This window comes from Metarhizium brunneum, chromosome 1 (genome assembly GCF_013426205.1).
Source record: "Metarhizium brunneum chromosome 1, complete sequence".
Lineage (NCBI taxonomy): Eukaryota > Fungi > Ascomycota > Sordariomycetes > Hypocreales > Clavicipitaceae > Metarhizium > Metarhizium brunneum.
Window position 1 is genome coordinate 6,379,704 of NC_089422.1, and position 26,400 is coordinate 6,406,103.

The window sequence follows — 26,400 nt, forward strand, 5'->3', positions numbered from 1 at the left end:
ATATGTCTACACAGTGTTCTTGTCTGAATAATATTGGCGGTAGTGAAAAGTAGGAAGTGGGCTCCATCGGATTTCTTCTGGGGAATATTCAAACGTCAACTTCAATCAATGCAGCTCGAGTTGGGAGGGCAGGTGCAAGCCAGCAAGCAGCCATGCCAGCTGACAAGCACGGCACTCGAGGTTCGGGACCGGGCAAGGGCAAACCAAATGTCAACATCGAACGCCATTCACGGCAATACAAGAATGGGCCTTTCAATTGGCACGGTATCCGTTGGTTAATGTTTTCCCTGCAACCAATCATATATTTATATAAAACTACGCTGACTCATGTCCTGATTGAGTATTATTTATCGCTTCTTTAAGCGATACTAAGCTATGCTCACGGACACGCCGATACGTCGCGGTATAATCTGCGAGGCCTAACACGCATTTGACCACACAATATCCAGGACTTGCCGCACTACAATATATGTGCACTTAAGTGTTTTGGTGTATTCCTAGCGAAAGGCACGTATATCTCCTTGCTAGACATCGTGCCGATTGAACACATGGTGCACAGCTACCGAACACCATTGGTTGGTTCAAGTACTTTGTACATTGCAACAGCACTATTACAAGCCCTGCCCAGGCACCAGGTTTACAAAAACAGGTTAAAATATGATGGAATTAAAATGACGGATTGGAGACTGCAGCACTCATGATGACGGCGCAGAGTCGGAGACCTGTACGCCAAGAGTTGCGGCGTCCATTTCAGGATCTAGGTGCAGCCTCCCCCTCCACACCTCACTTCTCATGAAGACCCAATTCTAACAACAACAGCCGCGGCGGCATTTTTTTCTCATCATAAATAGGTATCTAAAAAAGTATCCGACCATCAATATCGACCATGAAGCTCGCTTTATTCAGCGCCAAGCCGTATGACAAGAAGTACTTCGACGCCGCCCGCGCCGCGAGACAGCAGACCAATATCGACGTCACCTATCATGAGGCATCTCTAAACGACGGCACAGTCGCTTTGGCTGAAGGGGCCGATGCCATATGCGTGTTTGTTAACGACTCAGTGGGCAGCTCCGTCATCGATCAGCTGGCCAGTCATGGAATCAAGGCGATTCTCTTGCGATGCGCCGGCTTCAACAATGTGGACCTCGCCGCCGCCGAGAAGCATGGCATCGCCGTCGCCAATGTGCCGTCATATTCACCGGAGGCCGTTGCTGAATTTGCAGTGGCCCTCATTCAAACATTGAACCGCAACACTCACCGTGCATACAACCGCGTTCGAGAAGGCAACTTTGCTCTCGACGGACTGTTGGGCCATACGCTCCACGGCAAGACGGTGGGCATTGTGGGAACAGGCAAGATTGGCATCGCCACTGCTCGTATTATGAAGGGTTTCGGTTGCAAAGTCATTGCCTACGATCCATTTCCATCCCCAGAGTTCAAGGAAATCGGCGAATACAAGGCTCTTGACGTGCTGCTGCCGGAATGCGACATTATCAGCCTGCATTGCCCGTTGACGGACTCTACCCGCCATATTATCAATGAAGAGAGCCTCGGCAAGATGAAGGATGGGGTGGTGTTGGTGAATACGTCTAGAGGCGGTCTCATCGACACGAAATCGGTCATCAAGGCCCTGAAGAATAAACGTCTCGGGGGGCTGGCCCTGGACGTGTACGAGGGCGAAGGGTCGCTGTTTTACAACGACCACTCAGGGGAGATTATACACGATGACGTTTTGATGCGGTTGACCACGTTCCACAATGTATTGGTGTGTGGGCACCAGGCCTTCTTCACCGTTGAAGCGTTGACGGAGATTGCGGATTGCACGTTTCGAAATATTGAAGAGTTTGTCAAGGATGGGACTTGTAAGAACTTGCTGACCAAGAGATCGGTGTTAAACAGGTCTCCCTCTCTACCCGTCAGAAATGTGTAGCTTGAATAATTATCGTTATTAAGTGAATTCTAGCTAGGGCCTCTTGTCTATCATTTCGTCCCAGTCTACAACAGTCATGGCTCTCTATTTCAACAAAGGAAAAAAAAGAAGAAAGAAAAATAACTTCGCTCAATGCACATCCCTTCTTAAGGGTTGCTGACATAACTCCTCGCTCTTCTCAAATCGGCGTCATGCTCCAAATCATCCCGTACAAGACCCTGCTCACCGTTCGCATCGCCCTTCCTCGCCTTCTCGACATCATCCACCCCTGAGCCCTCGGCATCCTCCCCTCCATACGCATACTTGCTTCTCGCGCGGATTCTAGCACCATATTTCCAGAACAGGAACGGAATAGCACAGCAGGCCAAGCTAATGAAGGCGAGCAGCGACGAGGCCCACTGATCGCCCAGCCGATCGTACATCTGCTCCGTGAACAGCACCACGCCAGCGCCCCAAAAACTCCTGATGAACGTCTTGGCCGCCAGCGCCGAGGCAGCCTGGTGCTGATACGAATCCACCAGGTAGTTGTTGGCCGAGTTGTACAGGAAAATGAAGCCGAAGCCGACTGGGAATCCGCCCATGGCCGGCCCGGCCCAAGACAACTGCGGATACGACGACCACGCAAAGATGAACAGGCCGATGGGTATGAACCAGCACGAAGCCATCATGGGGATCAGACGCACCTCGGCCGGCGGACGGCCGTTGTGCCGCTTCACAAGCGTCAGGTAGTGCTTGTTGACGAGCGGCGAGCAAAGCGCAGAGCACAGCACGCCCACCGCCACGGGGATGAACATCAACCCCGTCTTGCCGGCCGAGTACCCCTTGCCCTTTTGGTAAATGATTGGAAAGGCCACGAAGAACATGTACAAGAGGCCGTAGAGGACGCTCATGTACAGCGAGATGAGAAAGACGATGAGCTCCTGGAAGAGCAGCTGGAAAGGGCGGACCAGAAAAATGCGTAGGCGCTCCGACATGGGCCGCAGGTCCAGGTCCTGCTCGGTGACGTGGGAGTTGTCGCCGGTGGAGGCGCGGAGCTTTCGGGCGCGGCGGTCGAGGATCGTCGGCGCGTACGTCTCGGGCACGGTGAAGGTAATGAGGATCCAGACCACGCTTGCGAAGATGAGCTGGATCCAGTAAAGCCACCGCCAGCCGGTGGCATCAGAGAGGTAACCACCGATGAGGGGACCGACTGACAAAAGGATGGGTTAGCGTGTCTCGGTCCATGCGATGACATGACGGGGAGCAAACGTACTCGCAGGGCCGATAAAGGGAGCCGCTGAAAACGCGGCCATGGGCACGCCGCGCTCTTCGTTCTTCCATAAATCCGCCAGCGTTCCACCTACAAGCGTCATGGGCGCAGAAAAGGCAATGCCGTCAATGGTTCGGCAGACGAGCAGCGTGGCCATGTTCTTGGCCACGGCGCACGGGATGACGAAGACGACGGCAATAAGCAATGTAGATCCGCTATCAGCAAAAAACAAACAGTCAGTGTCTGCAACCACATATCGCCATAAGAAGTAGCGAAAAAAAAAAAGAAGAGAGAGAGAGAGAGAGAAAGAGGGGCGGCAACTCACTATATAATTCTTCGGCCGTAAATCTCGCTCAGCGGCGCAAACACCATCGGCCCAACACCAAAGCCCACCACAAACAGCGAAATACTCAGCAAGGCCACCTCCTCGCTCGTGCCAAACTCCTCCGCCACGCCGGGAATGTTGGCCGTCACGACAGACGAGGCCAGCGCCACGACGAAGCACGTCAGCGCCACCACCATGGTGCAGTACCACTTGAACGCCTTGCTCCAGTTCTTGGGGTTCCCCGGGTCGTCGGGCGTAAAGGCGACGAGCTTGTGCGCCTGGTCGAGCGGGATTTCGCCCGTGCGAGATGGAATCGTGTACTCGTCCATGCGGGCGCCAGAGGTGAGCGTCCGGTAGGGCAAGTTGATGTCGAGATTAGGGTCGAGCGTTTCTTTTTGAGAGGGATGAGCCCCGTGAGACGGTCTCCTCGAAGAAGACGAGCATCGTGTAGACGACGACGTATCCATGGTGACTGGGTGTTGGGGAGCGTCCGCTTCAGAGGGGGCATCTCTTGCGTCCATGTTCTTAATGGGAAATACGGGGCGGGCGTCGTCCAAGGAGAAGGTGGAAGCGAAAAAAGAAACCTGCGCCTAGAACAACGAGCGGTTTTGAAATATTCGACGACTTATACGTAGCTATATATACATGTCAGCTAGGGTGTGAACTCGCATGGCTTCCCTCGGCACCTCCCTGCCCATTTCACGTAAACGCATAGCCGAACCCGTGTACCGCGAACGGTTATCGCGGACAAGCCGCATCCGAAGAAAAAGTGAGCTAGCAGCATCCCCACAAGGCAGAAAAAGAGCTTAAAAATAACAGAGTAATACTGGAACCTTGTGAGCTTTCAGGCACGGCGCCACGCAAGGATTGGCTGTCAAGGTGGCCCATGGCCAGAGACTGAAGACTCAAGAGTCCGCGGAAAATCTTGCCCCCACTGACGGAGCGAGCAAACGAGTAATTGTCGTCGGATTGGGATCCACTCTTGGCCCCATGGTGGTGTTAGCTCACGCTTTCGAGGAAATAAGCTCGGAAATTAGGGACAAAGCCCTGGATGATGGCGAAGCCGAGAATGGGTCCCATCCTTAGAAACAACAAAAACACAAACCCAAGAGATACCACGTTGCGATAAAATCTAGCCAAAGAATACTTGACCCAATTGCTATCTTATATACATGTTTTATCTTGTTGTCCACCTTTTTCCCCCTAACTTCCCATGTCTTACTTCCTCCGCTCTCCCTGTATTTCGGACCCCGATCTGACATGGTAAATTCTTCTCGGACTCCACCCGGCGCCGGTGTGGGTCCAGTCTTCGGTCGGCCAGTGTGTTCATTGGCATTCCTGTATGCAAAATTTGGTTGCCAGTGCCGGCATCGGTTATGCTAACAAATAAAGCGCGGTCTAGAATTAATTGGGACTCCAGCTTGGCGCCCGGTTTCCTCCATCTAGACCCTCAAGCCGGTCGTTGAGTCGGCGGTAGTGGACTCTGGAGTTGACGGCCCGTGTCACGTTTTGATAGTTTGACGTCACAAGGATTGCCGGCTCGCGCTCCTATTGGCCCGCTCGCATAAGATTGATAGTTTCTGCCCGGATCGTCAAGCCCCTAGTCTCCAATCTCGACGCCATCAATGCATATGCGTACTCCCAGGCCCCAACATGAGCGCCTTATCGTAATTGCACGTCGAGTCTTGCGATGCCATTAACTCCTTCCACCAAGTCCACCGACGCCGTGCCGCTCATCCTGTCGCTGCCCCTGGCTCTGGTGTACCAGCCTGCTCGCTCAAATGCAGACCGTCGCTCCACGAAGTTCGCGCCCACGGTGCCGTCAAAAGGATCAACAATACCGCCAATATCCGGTGTTTTCATCATGCTGGAGCTTTCGCCATACCCCGTGAGGCTATCGCCATCGTGGTCAACCAGACGCACGCCTCCGTTCAACTGGATAGCTGTCCTTGTAAGCGGCTTAAACCTTCCCGAGTCCACCGCCCATGCCTTTGCCCACCCGGAAGAGCTGAACGCCTAAACAACCATCTCTGGCGAGGAATCCAGGGCAATCTCAGTCAGGTCGTCGCATGTTGTAATCGTCTGTCCCCAGATTTCGAGGGGGTATGATGGGATGTCCCGGAATGCATCGCTGAATACATCTACCTCACCATAACCCTCCTCAGCCTGCCAGGGCTCCGAACTACTTTGTCTCCGAATCCTCTCATTACTGAAAATTTCCGTATTCAAGTGACGCATCGTGCTTCCATAAGATGGATCATGGAACAGGTCTGGCGGAACAGTGAAGAACACAATCAATTGCTTGTTGAAGACGGTGTCTGTGGTGTTCGGTGGTGACTCTGCCGCAAAGGTAGCTACAACTCGGACCCCATGCCTTATATCTGATGCAGCCGTATACAGTATTGGTATTGCGGAAAAAGCTGCTCCCGGGGGTCGAAACCACACTTTCCGAAGAAGACGTGTAACAGACCCAATCGGAGCGTCAGTTCCCAGGCAAAGGCAACCTGTTCGAGGGTCAGTGAACAAGATATGATATCCATCGCTGAGAGGCACAGCACGGTAATGGTCTGCGCTCCTTGCCGATACAGTCCGTATAGCTCCACTGTCCGATATCTGGCCGTCTTGAAATGCTCTCGATCTCATGCACATAGGCCTCGTGGGTTCGCTCGATCTTGCAGCCGAGGCTTGGTTGTCTAGTCTGGTTACGCCAGTACTCCAAAGTGACGCCAAATCTGTTCTTTCTGCTCCTATTATCGTAGTGTAAAATTCATTCCCCGAATCCATCAAGGGATTAAGCGGGTTCAATAAACCAGCTGCAGAGCTGATTAGGCGAAGCTTTTGGGCCGTATCAGTCCCTCGTCGCGCCGGTAGAAAGTACAAAAAGTCGCTTGGAGACGACAGTGGAAACCACCGACTAAGATCTTGACCTGTCAAAGCATCCACCTAGTGTAGCTCGATTCCGGCCGCGCATCCAAAAGCCACGCAGTCTCGCTGAGGACAAATTGCAACCGAGCGTGGTGGATCGTCAGCTGTGCAGATGTTTCTATATACGGATCTCTCCCCAACTTCTACAGCAGGTGGTTCCTGAGGTGACCTTTCATAGCAGATGCAATGTTTGGCTGATCCTGTCAGTGGACTTTCCCTTGAGGTTGGCACAGAGCCCGATTCTGACGGCCCAGCCGTGCACAAGGCAATGGCCGACAACCTCGAAGTAAGTTGCTCATGCTTTGCGATTTCACAAACCATACCCACACGCCCTTCCATTAGAAATGCCACTGAATGTCTCCCCGATGAGGTATCTATGCTGGAACACAGAATCCGGCGAGGGCAAATAATGCTTGCAACGGGGCGCATGAAACCCAGAGGCATGCCTTGCCTACGTCTCAAAGGCACAGACCAACCCGAACGTCCAGGCTGATAAACATGATTCAGTTCGTATATATAAGCCAGTTGATCTAGAGCCGCTATCAGATACCGCCCGCAGAGACTGACCGTAAATGATACCTCTCCATGCAGCTGACTCTTCCGGCGTCCAATCGGTAGTTGTCGAAAGTCGGTTTCTCCCACTTGAGCGAATACCCTCCCGTTTGGATTGGCAAGATTACACTCCCTTGAAATCCACTTGCTCATTATTCGTTCCTGGCTCATCCCAAGTGATCTGGCCAACCCCATTGGCGTGATGATGCGCAGCATGCTGCTCCACCATCCCCCTTGCTTCAGCATCTGCACAAGCAGTGCGCGATGCAAGCTTGCAGAAAACCAAGACCGGCATGTATGACGGGCCGCATTAAAATCAGCTGTCGAAAGAAAAGAATAGATGTATTGCAGTATTTCTGTAGGAACATTCATTGAACTTGGTTTGTCTGTTCAATAAGCGCGCTGCGTTAGCGAAAAGTGCGACGCCTTTACCTCTTCGACTTTGCGGACATACCTTCCGTATCGGCATCATGGCGGATGTAGCCAGCTCCTCGAGCTGCCTCTACTTGGTTCGGCTGCCCTGGAGGATCTCGGATGCCACGATTGTCGATAGGCATGCGGGTCGCAACAGCCATCGTACCAAGAGACTGATCCGGTGACCGGGTGTCGTTTAATGACGCTCTTCGAGACGCCCTTGTGGAGTAGAATCCAGCTACTCCTCGTGAAACGAATATCTGTGACGACGTCTTGCTGGTATGTTTGGTACAATTGTCACGATCGAGCCGCTGTTATGTATCTAGGTAGTGTGAGGCGTTAGGAACAAATAGCAGATATTTTAGGGCATGGGAAAAGTTAGGTAATGATGTGAATAGGAGATGATGTACGGAGTATTCGCAGCCTCCTTGGTCTTTTTGTGTCAACTTAGGTGTAATTGACTCGCACCTTCCTGACGAAACCATGCATCCAGACTCGCTTGACAAACCAACTTTCACATCCGACACCTTACAAGCTCACCTTGCATGCTCCATCTGTTCCTCATAATTGATATAATTACCACGACCAGAGTCTTGGAGAAGCAAACAAAATCGTAAGCTAACAAAAAAGGTATTCTTTACACGAATTCCACGTAAACCACCAGTCCACCATCTAACAGATAATTCGTCCTCATTATGTCATAACTCCTTTTCACGCACAACCCAACAGCCAAAGAATGCATCACCAAACGTCCAAGTTCCAGCAAGTCATAAAACAGCAAACACCTCCTTAATACTCAAGATCTTTGTGTGCTGTCTACCCATACATTATCCTCTCCAATACCCAACGAGCTGTCTGCATTCGGTAGGATCAGAGTAGGACGGCCTTGGGACGAACGATCGCCCTCCGTCGTAACATCATCATCGGCTAGCGCCGGTGGATCATGGTAGATCCATGGAAGTTGTAAACTGTGCCTGAGTTAGTACAGAATTCTCCAAGGGGATGCCCTCATACCGCTCACGGAGTAACTAAGCTTGGGTTGACAAACGTCAAGCCTCTCTCTTTGAACTCGTCTAGAGTGCTTCCCCTTCTCAGGATTTGGCGCTGAAAATGTGGACCATCATCATCCGAGGCCTCATCTTCTACAGCTTGTTCGCCCTCGCCGTTTTGCTCTCGCCCATTTCGAATCGCTCTTAGCGCAATCACTCTTGTCAGAGGCTCGAATCGTCGGTTAAAGTAGTAGCTATACCAGATCGTAAATGGAATCAGTGGCAAGACTGCAACAGACTGCACAAATGCCCTAGAAGAGGCTATTTGCCCGACCATGACTGTCTCGAAAACCAGAAGGCCAATGACTATGCGGTAGCAGATTATACGCCACGCACCGCCCGTAGCATGTTGGGGTTGATCCATAGCATACAGCAGCATATACTTGAATGTAAAGTACCCCAGCCCAAAGTAAATTATGCCGAAGATGAGAATTATTTCTCCGTTTAGTAGAACACTGTAGATGATACACAGGTTGAACACAAGCAGCGCAGTCGGTAGATAGAAGCCGTACTGAAATTTTGGGGGCTTCTGTAATTCAGCAAAATCGCGGGGCGTGGAGGAGAGCCACCGAGATATTGGGAAGAGAAATACACTTCCGACTTCAAGTATTCGAAAGGGCATGAGACCAATTCCCTGCAGAATGATGAAGGATGTGTAGAACAGCGAAAGATCCTCCACGTCACGGGCAATAATCCGGGGTATCAGGCTTGTATCTTTAAGAAAACGCCTCAGTACGTTGAAGAATTCGAATCCAGTTCTCGAAACCGCAAACACGAAGAAGGTGTTGAAAAACGTAAAGAAGAAATTCTTGGAGATGACAGACAGCTCCACGTCTCCTTGCGATACCATGCCTTGGTGGTTTGAAAGCCAGTCATAGAGGTATGGGACTGAAACGTTGAGCAACGAGACGATCAGCGTCGGCGCGCTGTTCTGAATGAATGACCTGATGACAGTATGGTCACTCAGCCACGCGGCAAATTTTGGCAAGACCCGATCAATAGTGCATATGCTTAACAAGGACGCTAGGAATGCCGTGGGAAATATCCAGACGAGCGTCAACACCGTGATAAAGAGTGTGATGGCCCATGCTTTCAGTCGACGGATGCCGCGCAAGGCGTAGGTATTCTTCCACACCAGGTCGGAAGGCGAGGGGGTTGGCTTGGTCAAGAATCTACCAGGTCGAGGATCTATTCTAGCCTGGATAACCATCTGACAAGATGCGACTGAATCCACAGTGACGAGGGCCATGTCCGTAGGTTCGTATTCCTTCTTCCGAGCTTGGACAATCTGCTCGTCGAGCCGGCGCAGCTTCTCCTCGTAGTAGTCGATTGCATCAACATTTTGGCTTCGGAGAAGCAGTGGACCGTATCGAATAGACACCTGAGGTCGGTCGCCGGCAAACATATACGGCTGGTCTTGCTGGCTTGAGAGAAGCCGGGCATTCTCGGCAGACTCCTCGTCCCTATTTATGCCGCGGACTTGACCGACTGTATCATCGTCCACGTTCTGTGTCTGGGTTGCATCACTATGTTGCGTTGATGATTCTTGAATTTTGAGATACTTTGCCCAGGAAGCTTCTAGCTTCCGCAATAGTAAGTCTCGATGCCGAACTAACTGATCGAGATACTTCCAGTCCCTGCACAATGTGATGGAATCCACAAGGCAAATATCGAGCTTTTCAATCAAGTCTTTGAGCTTTTCTTCGGACCTGTGCTTGATCGGTATACCTGTAAGACGGAAAGTTCGATCCGTTACTGTCGACTGCGAGCCCAAATACCTTTGCCTGAGGTCGACGATCCGAAACGTCTCCCAATTAATCGAATATAGCGTAACAGCTACAAAGAAATACGTAAAAATGACATATGCCCACAAGTAGGGTTTCTCGTTGCTCTTGTCCTCGTCGTTATCTTTGAGCACGTCAAGGCCGTTTCCATACAGTATTTGTGATGAACCAAATAAATCTCGGTCGCGTCCATCGTGCTCCGGCTTGTTCGGATTAAGCCAGGTCTCGTTTCCTCGGTAGCTTATATTAATTGGCTCTAAAACCACTATCGCAAAAAACGCCATGATGGAAAAGAGTCGGATAGCCATTTTGAAAAATGCCAAAAACTATTAAGCATCAGAAACCGTGGGTAGCGTGTATGAAGTGGCGGGATGGTGCCTACCACAAACGCATCCAATCCCGCAGCTGCCAATATTTGGTTTTCGCTGATTCTGTATAACTGCGGGATCCATCCGAAAAATGAATTCGACAACGCCGGCAGATTGATCTTGGGGTCGAGGCGGCGCTCGCGAGCCGCGTAGAGCGACGGCCATCGTGGGCGAAGTATCTAAGCAGGCAGACCATTAGTGCCTCCTACTTTTGCACACATGTTGCGCATTAGGCTCCATTCACTCACACAAAAGGTAATGAAAGCTGAGACTCCCAGGACAAGGGACAAGACGAGCTGCAGCTTGAGGTCATTGATGGTCTGGCTCCTGGGCGCGATGAGTTCCTCCCGAGAACAGCCGTTATTCTCCGGCCCCATCATGCTTCATAATTGTGTCGGCGTTCTCGGCACCTGCAGCTGCCAGTGTGGCGGGCTACGCATAGGCAAAGAGATTTGGTGGCTTTGACGTCGGTGACAGCAGGTGTTAGACACAAGGGTGACGACAGTGAAGCAATGCCGGGTTGGAAGCTTCAAGATCAATAGTAGCATGATGGGCCTTGGTCCTGTGACGTCTTGCTTTGTGCACGGGCCATGCATAACAAATTTTATGTAAATCTTCACCGAGTGTTGCGTAACTACCTAGGTAAGTACTCCGTACCTGGCCCCAGTCTGCAAATCGTCTCCACTAACGGGGAGTACCGAGAACCTGGAGACAGCAACAGAGTGCTGCATGTGCTTTCTAGCTTCACTCCAAGTAATGGCCTTGGACCGCCAGGAGGTCACAAATGCATTCGTATACTTTGTTACCCATTCGAATCTACACAATAGAAGCCTAGCCAACCTCCCGTCTCCTACTCACTTACCCTACATACTCTGTGCAATATCTGTGTAAATGGTTTTATGTCAACCCTTGGGCACTGTTCGTTGCCTACAAAATCATACATTTGTTTTCACGGCGATGTAAAAACCATCCGAAGTGGCCTGGAACGCCGTCAACGGATCATTGTCGTTAAGACAATGGGTAGTACTCGTATCTCGCGGTAACTTGCTCACAACCCTTTCCCTTGGACATCCCTACGCACCGAGCATGCTCTGGACGCAAGCCAACGAAGCGACAAAGCACTTGCGAAGCATAACAATTACTGTCCTATGTAACGTGTGGCAACAACATCTCACAACGAATTATTACTGCCTCCACATCAACGTCGCAAGGGGGGAGACGGCCGCTCGCCTCGAGTAGTATTCAACTGCTATAACCAAACGAGAGGATTGGCCCCCAACCTGCGCGAGGTAAGTGAGCCGTCATATTTTCAGGGTGACACTCGGAGGGCGTCAAATAGCAAACTGAGACTTCCAGAGCAGCTCCGGCCAGCATGGGCCAAACAGACACCATGTCAATACGACCGACCTTACTCCGTACAGATGATCAGGCCATCATCGGCCTTGCCACAGCCGCCCTTTTTGGCGAGCCATCAGCGGCTTCTTGTGACACAAATGGTGAAATTCATTATCTAGCGCGGTACTGAGTACCCTTTCGTTAATCAATACTTGGATTCAGGTGCTCGTGGTATAACAGTGTCATCATGCCCGACCTGTAAAGGACGAATATGCCACCAGGGAATCGATTCGTTCTCATTGGAAGCAGAGTCCATGTGCGCAAAATTGTTCCCTTGATGATATTGCTCAACTACTATTTATGCAGGTTGTCAGGAAAAATACCCCTTATTTCGTCAACCAGAAGCGAGAACCTCGATTCCAAAGCCCTCCCATTCTCCAATTTTGGTAGGCGGGCATAATTAAGAATAGTGGGCAAAAGAAAGTGTGACGCGCTGCCGGCACTCTGACATCGATGCCTGGTAATTGTTCTCACAAATACTCCGTACAAAGACCTGGATTCGGGACTTGATTTTTTTATTTTGTGGGAGACGCGCCACACACACCCAAAAAAACAAAACAAATCATTTGGTGAATTTTTCATGGCTTGTGCTCGTGAGCCGGCGTTCTCGGCTCGATGCTTTCGTCAAAACTTTCCAGGTATCAATCCCCTGTTACCGGCCAGTAAGCTTCAGGGCTCATGAAGTGATATCACAATGGATTCGGTTCTCTGTCAGGTGCCTTTGCATAGCCATCTTTTGTGGTGTCACCGGGAAGTGGGAGACCGGCTGAATGTGATCACCTGAGTGTCAATCCGCTTACCCCTGAGGAGCACTGCACCGTCGGATCTTGAGGGCAAATGTAATGCAGCCATGAATAGCACGATCGCTATAGCACAGCATTCATCTGTCACACCGTGTCGGACGACGTTAATGTGCTTTGGTGTTGGTCACTCCGCCGAGGGAAAGATGAAAGAGCGTCAGCCGCATGGGACATGCTCAGCCAAAACAGTTGACACGCCCAAGTAATTGTTGCACAGTTTTGTTTTCCAGAGTGACGAGACAAATTATCCGAAACTTTGTGTGTTTTCATGCCCTTCTCCCCGTATTGCTACTATTCTGTCGACCGCCGCTAATCCCGACCCTATGGCATTTGCTAGCATGTGACGGGCTCATGTGGTCATTCCACTTGGAAGTTTCTGGAGTATTTGCCAGAGCGTCGGAAGCCAAATGCTTTAGGTTATTGATAATGGCGAAGCCGATATGAACCAGGAAGCTACCCTGCCTTGACAAATTGGGAATCTTGTCCGGTAGACTGCCTCATGATAATGGTATAGGAGTACAGAGGTTCAGCTTCGTTTTTCGTTGCCGTTAGAGGATCTTTGTCGGTGGAGCTTGGCATACATTACAGTGACTCGGAGTTTTCTGCTTCTGGCTATCCGCCGTGGTATTTTGTGAGACTGGTGATATGGGATCAGCCCGTCCGCAAAGATTGGACCGATGGCCGACTGCCGGTCTCCCGAGTCCCCAAGCAGAAAATTGTGCCACATTGGGTAATTCGGTTGTTTCCCCTTCGCTGCAGGTGGGTTCTGAAGGATCTGTGGTACCTACTACGAGTTAATGTGAGGAAACACGCCAACGGCCGCATATTTCCTAAACAGAACCTGCTCAATACTTGTACTACAGTATGTGGGCATGTCAGAAATCCCGGTTATGTACCAGATATAGGGCCCGATCCCTTAAAGTAGTCATGTGAGATTGTGGTCTCATTGTGGAGGAACCCGATGTCCCCAAATTGTTCTATTCGTAGGAGCAAAGGCAACATATTGAATGCTATATAAAGCAACATATAAGGGTCCGCGTTATTCGTGCTAATGACTATCGACGGCGGAGGTTAGCAGGAATCATCATCAATAAATTTCTGTAACGTTTCTTCCAGAAAACTTTTACCCCTTGCGGGCGGTATTGTGCTCTTCTTGTGACAAAAGCGCCACTGTGCTACCGGTAACATCACCGTTGAGTATGGCTCCGGGATGATTGATGCCATCAGCTTACCTGACTGTTACTGCTGTCGCGGGAGAAAATAAGTGAGATGAGAAAATGGGAGCTATCCAATATGACTCGGCTGTATACGGGAAGCTACATTCCCAGCTCATCCTTGTGGCTGGCTAATTAGGATTTCCATTCGCCTTCTCTCTGGCAGCATCATATGCCGGAAAGAAGCAGATATTGAGTGGCGTGAACCGTTTGAAGCGACCATAAGAAACAAAACCCGGGGACACATCCGTAAACTCATTCGTGCGACAGTGAGGAGAGGACGCTGACGGCGACCGATAAGATCCGTCCAGGATTGTACAAACATGTTTGTTCCACAGCTATTCACGCCGCAGAAAAGAAAAGTTCTTGCGCAATGACGAAGCGTCACGATCATGCAGGCTGCCGCCGCAGTAATGAAACCGCCAAAAGTTGTCGAGTTCCAGATTTGATGAGACCGCAAAAATAGGGCCTTTGAATTGACTCGAAGACTCGTGACACTGCAAGCACACCAATACCAGATGGTTACTCGTCCCTTGATCTTGACGAGGAAGCAGTATAAATTGAGCTGGTTTGCCCTACGATGTCAAATTTGACTTGATGAATTGGACACATTCAACAGCTATTCAGTCATCGACAAGAGATAAAACGGAAGGCCCAAGTCCAAAATATTACGCATTGCCAATACTCTAAATTGTAGGATGTCTGCAAACAACAACAAGACGCACGGAGTGGTAAATAATGGTTCGATGGACCAGCTGTTGCTGAAAAACTCCGAGAGTCGAGAGTATGCTTCTAACGTTGTACCAGGATCCGGAGTCACAAACAATTCAAAGATAGCATCGTCGTCTTCCGCCACAACCTCTTACGGCATGCAGAGTTTTCTATCAGAGCCTGGTCCCTGGGTCGCCAAAGGGGCCATCCCACCCAGCAATGGCCCTACGTGGACAAACCACAGTCAATCGAGTGGTGGAAACGCATCTGCCCATCAGGGTTCTCGACATCGATAGGGCATTTTAACGACGACATGTTTTTTTTGGGGGGGGCTCAGGGGGGTGCGATGTCTGTTGTGTCTCGTCGACTAGCTCATATCAGACATCATTCTCCCTCTCTCCAAACCCCCCCCCCCCCCCAAAAACAACGGAAATAAGGATTTGGTGCATGACTAGATTCATAGTAACAAGAGCAATGAAACTATTCACCTTGTTGGCCATTGACATCCATTTTGATGTTCGTGCTTAATGTGAGGCCGATAATGACTTCAGGCTCATGGTCTTGTAGACGCAAATGGTGCCAGTTTCCAAGGTTCTGCAGATCGCCGCGTGAAAGCAAAGGTTTCCGGGATCGTGGATTCATGGATTGATAGGATATCACAGATCCGGTCCGAGACAGTGCCCTCGAGTGGACGATGTTGACTGCTTTGGGCCCTAGACTCCTGGCCAACTGTTCGATCAAGTGAGTCCTGGTGCTGAGACTGAGACATGAGAAGAAAAAACAGCATTGCAAGTGGACGAACGATGGAGTACGCGCTTGTACTCTATGATTATCAGACCGCGGTAACTGCTTTCGGATCGTGTACAGTGGGAGGCTGTATTACCGATGATACCATATCTAGGAAATGTTGTTCATGTTTGGTACTGCAACTCATTTGAATTGATGAGCACTGGCGGGGGTGTTGGGCTGGGCGAATTCATCACATTGATGAAAACGGGTAAAAAACGAGCCGTCAGTATCGTGGTGAGCCTCTTGGTTCCGGAGACGACCCGAGCGAAAAAATACTGGCATCAATTGGGGAGGTCTTACTAGTATTGCGTTGACTCTCAATCCCGTGAGAGACCTGGCTCGGCCTGACAGTAGAAAGGGTTGCTGTGACAGTGTCTCTAATAATTCTGGTTGTACCGCTTGTTGTTGCCAGCAAGCCACAACAAATATGGCCCACACGCCCTCAACAGCTGTTCGCCATTGCCACAGCCCGGGTTACTCGGGGGTTTAACCGTCGAGGGCGACAATCCCTGTGTGAAGGTCGAACTGGTGAAAGAACAGGCTCTGCAAGGCGGTTGGACGATGGGGAGATGCGGGGAAGGCGCAGGGCAGCGAATTATCCATGATGGAAAGTTGCGATGGCTTGTTGGGCTGACAACACGAGAAGAAAGCCAGACGTGTTTTAGAATCAACGGACCTGCATATCTCAGGCGCGGCGGCGTCTGTTTTTGGTTGCATGATCTGACTGTGATCTGACTGGGGTCGTTTAGCGACGCGGAAATTACATGGTGGATATTGGCGCAGCGAAAAGCGCAGTCAAACAACGCCAGGAACACACAAACTGTCTAGGCTCAATCCAACACGTCTCGTAATTCATCTCGGGGGATTCCGTAAGCTGGGGAAATTTTGACTTCAATACCGGTACATATGGACTAGGTACTAGGTACCTACCTGGTATGGGGCACCAGCGCAACGGCTAGGGCCCCCACATACTTATCAAGCCAGCGTTTCGGTGGAAAATGTGCGGCGCGTTGCAAAGGGCCAAGCCACCAAGCACTCAAGAAAAGCAAATCCCGACTTCTCAAGATGGATGGGTGTCTAGGAAATCGCTGGGAATACATGAAAGTTGAAGCCAGGCGGAAGGTGTTTTTGCCTCTATTGGCGCGACTATTGTGTGGAGGACAAGGACTACATCGTGACCTCTTGGCCAACCTCAACAATCTGAGCTTCCATTCCCGAATTTGCGCCAACGTGCTCCTGGTGGTCCTTGTCGGCGCTTAGAGGCGAGGACGCAGTGCCTGGTCTCGAATACATGTCAAGTGGTACCTTGAATGTTGGTCTTGACCATGCGCCACAGCCGACGGCATGAGCGCCTGGGTGATGCCCCCACCAAACAACCAAAAATAAGACTTCTGGAACCATCAGTGGGCAAGTGGACAATGAAAGACGGTGCTGGTAGCTAGTAACCGAGTGTTTTCATGATGGATGATTGACAAAGAAGAGGATCTTTGTGCTTAGTGCAGCTTACGCGAATGCGTAATGACAACGTGAGCGCGGTCAATTGATGTGACTACATTCGTGCACACTGCTGGATGGCCAGAAGTTCCCAGAACAGAAAAAAGGAGCAGATTGGAAGCCACGGTGCCAAGATGCCCGCTGCAAACGGCTACAATGTTTAGTCCCAAGCCAGCATTGCAGAGTATGTAGTACTCCGTATAATTTGAAGTTTGGCTCCGAGCGACGGAACACAAGCCCGGGCTGGGAGCCGAATTGTGAGAAGACACCCCATGGCTCGAGTCGTGACGATGAAGTCGGGCAATGCTGTGTCGGGAGGATGATGTGAGGGCAATGGGGGCAACTTTTTCTCAGTGCTGTCTGGTTGGAAGTCGGCGCCCTAAGACACCCAAGCTGCCTGAGCTCGGTGGTTCACATGCAGGTAGTGGTGCCCCGTCCCTTGGTTTGCTTGGCTGCTTCTACACCCAAGTACCGAGTTACCTCTTGTGCTCTCCTCGGCCCTCCCATTGTTCCGCTTTCATCCTGCCTTGGACTACGAGTATGCAAGTACCCAGGTACCTAAGACATAGTCAAGCGCCAAGGCATTTGAGCTTGGGACCCACAGCCATCGTGGACATTTCAGCCACTTAGATCTCAGAACATGGAACCTCATTGGTCATTAGGGACTCACCTGAATCCACGCGCGAGCAGTGGGTCCCTATCACTACACTGTACTCCGTACTCAAGTACAGAGCAAGAAAACCAGCCCAAGGTCTCGTTCTCAGCTTTCACCGTATAGTCCGGCCTGTGTGAGGTGGCACTGTACATGTGCACACCTATCAACTTTGCAGAGCAGAACCTGCAGAGGTACTACCAGACAGTTGACCACTTGAAATGACGCCAGTGCCAGGTGCAGGTGCCATGTCCATCCGACTTGACCTCTCCTGCCCATTTCATCCTGACACTAGTTCTGAGTTGACTCCTCTCGTCCCGCCCACCGTTCTTCCAGGTTCGCTCACGCTGCTGTGGCTCTCCATTCCTTTCACCTCAACACAATCAAACAAGCGACACATTCTACAACCTAACCATCGCTGGCGCGTCGACTGCGTCCCGTTATTGTTTTGCTCCCAGCATCGCCAATTCCTTCTCATTCCCGACTCCTATCGCTCTTTTCGCCCGTTCGCTATTTCATTCGTTATATTGGCGGCTGGCACGGTTGCTGCAAGGAAGAAGGTGCTCCGGCTCCGCTTGGCCAGTTTCACCACAAAGTAGGCAGCGTCTCGAAACAAAAATCTACACCTGGAGTCTGATCACCCGCCAAATATTTTTGTCTCATTTTGCCAGCGCTGCCCAAATACCGCAACGGACCGGCTCATCCTACCTTCTTCCACCAAAGAAAACTAGCCGCAGCGATACACAATTCGGCGGGCATCGACACGACGGCACAGGCAACACAGGGACAGCCTCCTGTATTTCAGCTCCGCTTGGCACAACACTCTCTGGTTGAGCCTGCACGGCAGAATCAATCGCTTCTTAAAGATTGTGCTCCGGGAGACTAGGGCTCTTATCCAGTACCACTATACGATTATCACACAAGGAAAACATTCACGACTTACATCATTGGCAATAAAATGGGTACGATTTCTCTTCGAATATCTTGCCATGATTATGGTGGCCCTATTCACTAACCGAATCTTGCTGTAGCGCAACAACCTGCCGGCAATGGCCTGTCGTATACTATCGTCCCATTCAACGATATCAGCAAGCTTCCGGCTTGTGCCAATGCTTGTGGCCCTCTCTGGGATGCCAACGGCGCTTGTGTGCCTCCAGCCTTACCTACTGCCGATGCAGGTACATACGAATCATGCTTTTGTGCCGATTCAAGAGTTGCACCATTTTCCTCAGGCGGCGGCGCCAATGTCTGCCCGAATGCTTGCCCAGGTAACCCGCAGGGCCTCAGTTCCATTGGCAACTGGTTTACCAGCTTCTGTAATGGCAAGGCCCCTAAAAACACCCCACAGACAACAGGAACGAATACAGCTACAGAAACGAATGCTGCAGGCTCTAGCAATATTGGTGGCAGCAACAGTGGAAATGGCGGAGACTGGTAAGTCTGAAGATATGATAGTCCTTGACGACACGGGAACTAATGTGCCTTGGGCGAAAAACCAGGCTGTCCAACCACTGGCAATGGGTGATCATGCTTGTCATTCTCGTCGTTGCCATTGCCGGTATTTGGATAGGCGCATGCATCTGGCGCCGGCGATATTTGCGAAAGAAGGACCGGCAAACTTCACTCGGCCAGAAGCACTCAGGGTCTGCTTCTCATCCTTCATGGGGACCCACCGTTACTGGTACTGAGACTGGGACCCCTACGGCACACAACGCTGGGCGTGACCCTGAGCGAGGGGCTGCCACTGAAAAGGCAGGGAAAACTCAACCTAAGAAGAAGTGGACAGTTACTCAGCGCACTTAGACGAAGTTTCTTATTTGTTGCCGTTATCAACGACCAGCCTGCGATTTATTCTCTACGACCTGATTTCTCATATTCTCTGCATAGTTGAATTCATTTTCCGCCGCATATTGCTTTGCATTTGTTCTTCTCGAATCGGCGGAATATGAATACATAGCTGGCTTTCTGACACTCATCGATAGCGACCTATTGGATATACAGTACACATCCTGGCTTGCACTTTTGTGCGCCTCCTCTCTTCACAGGATTGTCAATACGGCCGTATCTTTTCGTTATTTTGTCACCGTAATCTCACCCGCCCGAAGGATCTTTGCTCTTCCAGAGCCACAAAATGTTGTGTCTTTTGCTTCAGATTTCAAACTTGGGGGCAAAAGCACAGGCAACAAAGAGGACAACGCTTACGCTTTGACCCTTTGTTCTTTGTCTTCCTAGTCTGTACCTGGACATTTCTAGTCTATATCTTTTAATATGTTTGGTGGGATTTGAGCTTTCTCGCTCTATTTTGGGGGACTGCAGGCGTTTTCGAAGGGATCATGTGGACATCATGACACTGCATTTTAGAGGTGCCGACAGGCTTAGCCTTGCTTTGTGTCGTGGGGATGAAGAACCGGGTAACCCAAGGTTTGGGAGACAGGGCCATGTAAACCGGCAAGCTATATATATATATTTTCTTACGCCACAATGCGTCCCATGTATAAGTCAGTGATGGGAGGCGTTGTCAATAGGACCAAATTGTATTCGTATGCTCATGGCGGTTCTATAAACACGTGTAGAAAACAAAACATTTTCGGGGACAATATTCCAGATTCCTAGCTACTGCTGCTTCTGCTGCTCTTCCCTACCGTCCATGTACAGATCAATCAAACAACCTGCTGACCATGCCTGCGTGGGACTCTGCATTTCATTAGCATCTTATGCAATTGTTTAGAGAAGTAGACGCAAGCTTACCGAATCAGGGCAGTATTCCCCATTCTTCTGCGTCAACTCTGTTAAGCCAGCCCACGGGCTCTCCTCAATCATCTTTTTGCACCCCGCCAAACGTCTCGTGACCTGCTGGAAGGCCTCTGTTCTACCCTCGGGTGTCGTGCGTCTCATCAGGTCAAACTTTAGTAACGCACGGAGAAAGAAGCCCGTTGGCCAGAGCCACTCCGGGCCTTGGTGGTAGTTCCTCCCCTTGCTTGTGGCGAAATCCTCGCTGTCTTCGCTGTTACGGTAGTATGGGCGGTAGTTGAGATCTGCGGGATCCAGTGTGGCCATGCCCGTCGGGCCGCGAAGGACCGAGTCGGCTAGACACAAGGCATGCATTGCGTGGCCTGGGTCGAATAGAGATGGGGCGACGGCCATGGCGATGGGGAAGTTGGCGCGGAATTGGTAGTCTTCGTACTCCTTGCCGGATTTATAGAGGTCCTTGTAGATTCCGCGACGATTGATGATGGCAGGGTTGACGTCGTATTTGTAGTCGTCTTTTGACGAGAGAGGGACAAAGTAACATCTCTCGAAATTGGCCTTGATCCGCCCTGCCCAATCTTTGAATGAGACACTCGTTCCGGCTGCAGTTTTGACTGACGAGTAGGCATATTTTCCTTGTTCATTCAGTTCAGACAGCCATGATAAGGTGCTGTACAGCAGACCAGTGATCTCAATGGCAGCACCATCTCGTGGAGTTCCGGGCACTCCCTTGGAGCCGGCTCGTTCGCTTTCTCCCATCTTGTCCATCCAGGTGCCACAATTGGACTGATTGCCACCAAAGACAATGCCCGTCTCCCAGTCGACATGAATATCCTGGTTGAAACCTTCATCTTTCATTTGAGAATCAATCTGTGATCCAGCGTTTGCCTCTCGGTACTTCATCCCGGTGGCGTGTCTTTGAAGTGCCTCCTGGATGATCTCCTCTATGGTGCTTTCTTTCGAGTATGCCCTAGGGTCTTGTGTTGGAAACCATGTATCGTCATAAGGCAAGAAACGTCTCTTGACAATTGACCTTAGCAAGTCCACCCCCTCAGGGGCGTATCTGATAAAGTCTTGGATGGTCTGCAGGAAGAACCAGATTGAATCTCTAGAATTGTAGCGAGGCGCATCGCCACTGCTCAGTAGGTTGGGGATCATTCCGTGCTTCAAAACGCTTGCAAATGCCAAAATATGCTCCTTGGCCTCATCAAACCGGCCAGTCCCCAGATACAAGCCACGGATGGAAATGAAAACATCGCGCCCCCAACATCTTGCCCATTCAACTGCAAAATGAGGCAACCCTGCAGCAATGGAAGGAACTGCCTTGTTTGGCCACAGTGACGCGGACTTGACATATCCCGTCTGCTGCACACTAACCAGCGCCAGGTTTTGGATGAACCACTGTGCCTTCTCGATGTTCTCGCCCATTAGCTCCAAGGCTCTGTCACGGCTGGCCGTATAGGCTGTTCGAAGAACTAAACCAAAATACCGGGGGAGAAGGAAGCTAGGAATTGTTCGGATTGCATCAAAACGTTCACTGAGCCACGTGGCTGGCCTGGCAAGCTGCTCATTGCCCTCTGTTTCACTCATTTTCTGAACACGGCCGACGATGTAGTCGAGAGACCAAGTGCCCTGCCGCAGATTTTGGCACAGAGGATGGGCGAGGTTGTTCTCCCGAATGATGCTCTTCATGAGACTCCACCATCCCTGCAATCCGGCGTAAACCAGCTTTCCATGGCCTGGGACATTGTATGTACCGTCACGCCCACCATTCGAGTCAAGCTCTTCAGCCTCGCACCTGTACATTAAAAAGTTCAAGTCAATGAGGTTCAACTGGCTCCAAGCTGCTTTTGCACCTGATGTGACATATGTGTCGAGGCCAGTAGAATGCTCCGCGGCAGGAATCCACGTCTCGAAAAGTGCAATGCTTCCAGGAGGGAAGTTGTCCCGCACAGTTAGAACGGTGTCCTCGCCCTGCGAGTCCACATCGACGCCAGCGATATCTATGACACGGCTTGGGAGACCAACTAGGAAATGGCTGTCATTGACGGCTTTTGCTGTTGCTTCTGCGCTGGCATCCACCTCTAGAGTCCAACTTCCTAGGTGCTGGGCTCGAGTTCCCGCCAAATGGACTGGAGTCAAAGCACCATTGCCATTGCCGTAGCCAGGAAATGCGGTGTGAGCAATTAAAAAGTATCCTTTTCGCGATTCAGGATGAACTCGGTGCACAGTAATGTATTCTTCCTCGTGGTGGATGTGCGTCTCGTCGTAGCCATCTTTGCCCATTAGTGTATGAATTTGATTTAGTAACTTCTTTACTCCAGCAATTCCGTTCTTTCCTCGACCAACTTTGATGGGACCGGACCTAGATGATTCTGACGTATACAAGCGAGTTTCGCTGACGAGGTCTATGAGCCTGGGATACACTTCATCGTATCCCATGACGGAGCCTGTGGCACTGGAGCACATGCTGACAAGTGCCGCATTAGGAAGGGTGTCTCGAGCATCTCGTTTCTGAGCTGGCGTTTCATTATCGTGAGTACAATCCATGAAGAGGGCGTGCACTGGCGTAGGTTTGATTCGCCGTATAACTTCTCTAGTAAGGTCTCGCCCGCTTTCCGAGTCTGGTGACGGCGATGGGTCACCATGGGCGATTTCGTCAACCTCGAAACTGCCAATTGGGCGACCACCGTGGCGATGAACCAGTCGACTGAGCTCAGCGGTGCTCCATGCTTGCATAGCCTCTCGAATGAGCGAGCTGAGTCCGAGTCGCTTTACGAACACGTAGTCAGTGTCTTCGGAACCGCTAAATAATTCAGCCACGACATATAGGTCTGGCCGCACGCGGCGTGCTTCGTCGAGAATGTGCTCAGCAACATGAATCGGCGTTGAATGACAATTGTCTATGCGCAGACCAGCAAAATAAGTTGCTAATTTACGAGCATACTCCGTCATGTGCTTCCAAAGCCAAGGGCTATCGTCCGGCTTCGAACCATACCGCAGCTTGACACAGTCACCCCAAACGATGACTTCGCGTCGCAAGTATACCCGTGAGTCAGGGCCGGCATTGTCTATCAGCGCATTGCCGCCCCATACCCAGCCATTGTTCACTACCATCAAATCTCGCGGGTCATGCTTTGACGTCGTACCATTCTTAGGCAGACGTGTAAAGTATGTTTCTATCAGCGGGTTTTCATCGTTTATAGGACCAAGTTTGGGACCGTGATCGTCCAGACGAACATATTTTATGCGGTTGTATAGTTGTTCAAGAATTTCCTTTATGTCGCCATCGTACTCTTCGTACAATGGGACATTCAATGCATGTAGGATCTCTACCATTTTTAAGCGGGCCGCCGCCTTGTCTGCAGAGTTCGACGACTCGCCTTCGTATCGGCCAAGGGAGAATGCGAGCAAACTTGCCGCTATATTAGGATCGACCCTTCTTCTGAATCGTTCACCTAGGCGATCCTTGCCCAAGAGCGCAAACTTTCGGAGGAAATCGGCCTGTTGAGTGACGCTGGAATCCCTAAGCTGTTCAACCGCTTCTCGAATGCTCTCTGTATCTTGAGGCGTATACGTCCCTGTCCCAGCCCATGTGTCCACAGCAGCGTCAGCATCTCGTTCCACGTCAAGTGCATAATATTCCCAAAGACGAATCTTTGCGATGACCTCTGTTTTAATAGCTTCCATGATCAGAAGGAGATCTTCGGGTGATTTTGGATCAGTCGGTAGGCCAAGAGATTGCAACTTTGAGCTCAGCTCTAGCAATTTGGAATCGAGTTCGTACGCAGACTCTAGCCATGGCGCAGTTGAAAGGTTATAGCCAGCTTCCGGGTGCTCTTGGAGCCATTTTGAATTATGCGCGGTATGATTGAGTACGATGTCCGTCAAGCTCAGCAGGGAATTGTCCTTCTCCAAGCTTTGGATCAGTTTCCCAACGTCGCTCTCGCCATTGGGAAAGCAACCAGAGTCCCAGCCGAGTTGATCGTACAAGCTGTATGGGGAGTTGGACGATCCTCGGACTTGCAGGGGCGTAAAATGAATCATATTATAACCTCGATCGCTTATACCTCGCAAGTGACTATCCCAGTCGGTAGGGTACTTGCCCATGAATTTACTGATGACAGAGAATACCGACAGCGCGGGCAGCGGGAGTGGGCGTCCGTCCAAACGCAGCCGTGGCGCAACATCTATGTAGTAAGTCGGTGTTCTTTTCAACTGGTTCGAGGCTTGCGAGGCCGCCTCAGAAATACGCGGTTCGAGGCTCGGCAGCTCGGCATAGGTGGTATAGAAGGCATAGGCTCCTGGTTGGTGGATCTGGATAGATATCTCGATTGTGCGATTGAAGTCGGGTGTTAGCCTGACAGCGGTTAATACACAGGTCAATTGAGTCATTGGGCCATGCGGGAGCTCAGCAAATCACACACTTGAACTCTCTGAAGCTATCGCGACGAAACTCCCTGCCCTTCTCGGGGATATTGACCCAGAGGCTGCCATGGCGACATATTGACGAAGTGCCCTCAATGGCAAACCTGAGAGTCACAGGATCATTGGACAATGGCGCAATGTAGATGTACTGTTTCTCGACATCGGGAGAGCCGTCATCGTGGAGCGGTAGCAGATATACCTGGGTGGTTGTCATGGTGCCTGGGCTCATGGTGTAAAAGGAAGGAGGGGGGCCACGGTTGCTGCCCCGCGCCAGAAAGGACTTGGGCGGGACTGGTAATCGACGTCAGAGGCTCACACGCAGAGATCAGAGCGCTGTTGGCGGTCGACATGTGGTTCGGTATCCACCAGAGCTCCGTGATCTCTTCTGCAGCTGAATGTTTGCCGCGGGACAGATCAGCGAGACGTCAAAGGTCGGTGATGACAAGTGAAAAGGTTAAGCAACAGAGTAGCAGCGCGCCTAGCACAACAGGCCGGCCCTCTAAATCGAAAAGGGGCGCAAGGGTGGTTACCAGCTCCCGAGATGGGTTGAGCTAAATTTTTTTGATGGCGGCACCCAAGCGTGGGCGATGTTGAGGAAGTGGTGTGCGGCCTGGCTGTTTATGGACATGTTTGAATGGAAAGGAACGAAGAAATCAAAGCAGTGACTCGCAACCGGTCTGCTGACCGGCCATTCGTCATCCATGCCTCAATATGTGCAATAAACCAGACGTAATGAACCAGACTAGTTACCGATTTTGCCTCAGCTTTTTCGATCGTGATGGAATCGGTAGTGAGGTGACCTGGGTATTCGGTTCCTTAGAGGGCAGGATGCTGCGGACCAGGTACACCCACTGTAACTATCCCCACAATAAGTCATAGAACCCAGCTTCGAATCGCCGACAACTCCGGCGGCGTCTTGTCATCGTGTGTAAGCATGACATGAGACATGGGCGAACATTAAACACGTTGGTCGTCGTGGCACCTAATATCTGGGGTATCCTGGGCTGAATTGGAGCTATTACCCAATTTCGACTCAAGTTCTGTATTGGACATATTGTGATTATAAAGCACACAGTCTTGTCCAAACCCAACCGCTTCCTATTTGACGAGATGTATATATCGGCCCATCGGGGGTAATTCTTCCGAACATTGAATCCATTATAAACCATGCCAATCGCCCACCTGGTAGCCCCGTCAATCTCTTCCTTTGGTACATATGGCCCAAACCGCCATTTGCCAAGCCCCGAGTCTCGTCAAAGTTGCCGCCACGGTTGGCGTAGAATGTACCGTCGACGAGTCTGGAGGCAAACATCGGATCCTAGGTGGTTTCCCGACTTCATGATCCCCATATCACCCTCATATCTCTTACCCTGCGGCCCATACTCCATAATTCAGTCGGCGTCGATGGTGTCCATACCATGGTTACGCTGTCAAGCATCAATTGATGCCTCTTTGCGACACCAGGAAGCTGGAAATGAACAGAGGCTTGTTGCGCCAGTTTGACAGCGTTGGAGACGTGTCGGTTTCATCTTCAGGAAGCTCCTTTGAGGCCTAGGAGAGCCTTCGTAGCGGG

General features: G+C 50.9%; 6 protein-coding genes across 6 annotated transcripts; 2 read left to right on the plus strand and 4 right to left on the minus strand.

Moving 5' to 3' along the window:
- Positions 1–886: 886 nt before the first annotated feature.
- Positions 887–1,930, plus strand: ddh_0 (2-hydroxyacid dehydrogenase; the record flags this gene model as incomplete). Its single annotated transcript, XM_014693115.1, has 1 exon — positions 887–1,930. One exon carries the CDS (start codon positions 887–889, stop codon positions 1,928–1,930), a length of 1,044 nt encoding a protein of 347 aa, XP_014548601.1.
- Positions 1,931–2,076: 146 nt separating this feature from the next.
- Positions 2,077–3,971, minus strand: NAG3 (Major facilitator superfamily multidrug transporter NAG3; the record flags this gene model as incomplete). Its single annotated transcript, XM_066129834.1, has 3 exons — positions 2,077–3,119; positions 3,183–3,394; positions 3,580–3,971. The coding sequence occupies 3 exons, from the start codon at positions 3,969–3,971 to the stop codon at positions 2,077–2,079; spliced, it is 1,647 nt and encodes a 548-aa protein (XP_065985916.1).
- A 1,195-nt stretch (positions 3,972–5,166) lies between these two features.
- Positions 5,167–7,556, minus strand: G6M90_00g019420 (uncharacterized protein; the record flags this gene model as incomplete). Its single annotated transcript, XM_066129835.1, has 3 exons — positions 5,167–5,439; positions 5,530–5,843; positions 7,436–7,556. The coding sequence occupies 3 exons, from the start codon at positions 7,554–7,556 to the stop codon at positions 5,167–5,169; spliced, it is 708 nt and encodes a 235-aa protein (XP_065985651.1).
- Positions 7,557–8,191: 635 nt separating this feature from the next.
- CSC1 (Calcium permeable stress-gated cation channel 1) lies at positions 8,192–10,973 on the minus strand (the record flags this gene model as incomplete). Its single annotated transcript, XM_014693112.1, has 4 exons — positions 8,192–8,363; positions 8,417–10,554; positions 10,611–10,775; positions 10,845–10,973. The coding sequence occupies 4 exons, from the start codon at positions 10,971–10,973 to the stop codon at positions 8,192–8,194; spliced, it is 2,604 nt and encodes an 867-aa protein (XP_014548598.1).
- Positions 10,974–18,609: 7,636 nt separating this feature from the next.
- On the plus strand, positions 18,610–19,454 carry G6M90_00g019440 (uncharacterized protein; the record flags this gene model as incomplete). The annotated part of the gene is made up of 3 exons (XM_014693111.1): positions 18,610–18,613; positions 18,683–19,085; positions 19,151–19,454. The coding sequence occupies 3 exons, from the start codon at positions 18,610–18,612 to the stop codon at positions 19,452–19,454; spliced, it is 711 nt and encodes a 236-aa protein (XP_014548597.1).
- Positions 19,455–20,264: 810 nt separating this feature from the next.
- Positions 20,265–25,056, minus strand: GDB1 (Glycogen debranching enzyme; the record flags this gene model as incomplete). Its single annotated transcript, XM_014693110.2, has 3 exons — positions 20,265–20,345; positions 20,400–24,759; positions 24,827–25,056. The coding sequence occupies 3 exons, from the start codon at positions 25,054–25,056 to the stop codon at positions 20,265–20,267; spliced, it is 4,671 nt and encodes a 1,556-aa protein (XP_014548596.2).
- Positions 25,057–26,400: the final 1,344 nt, after the last annotated feature.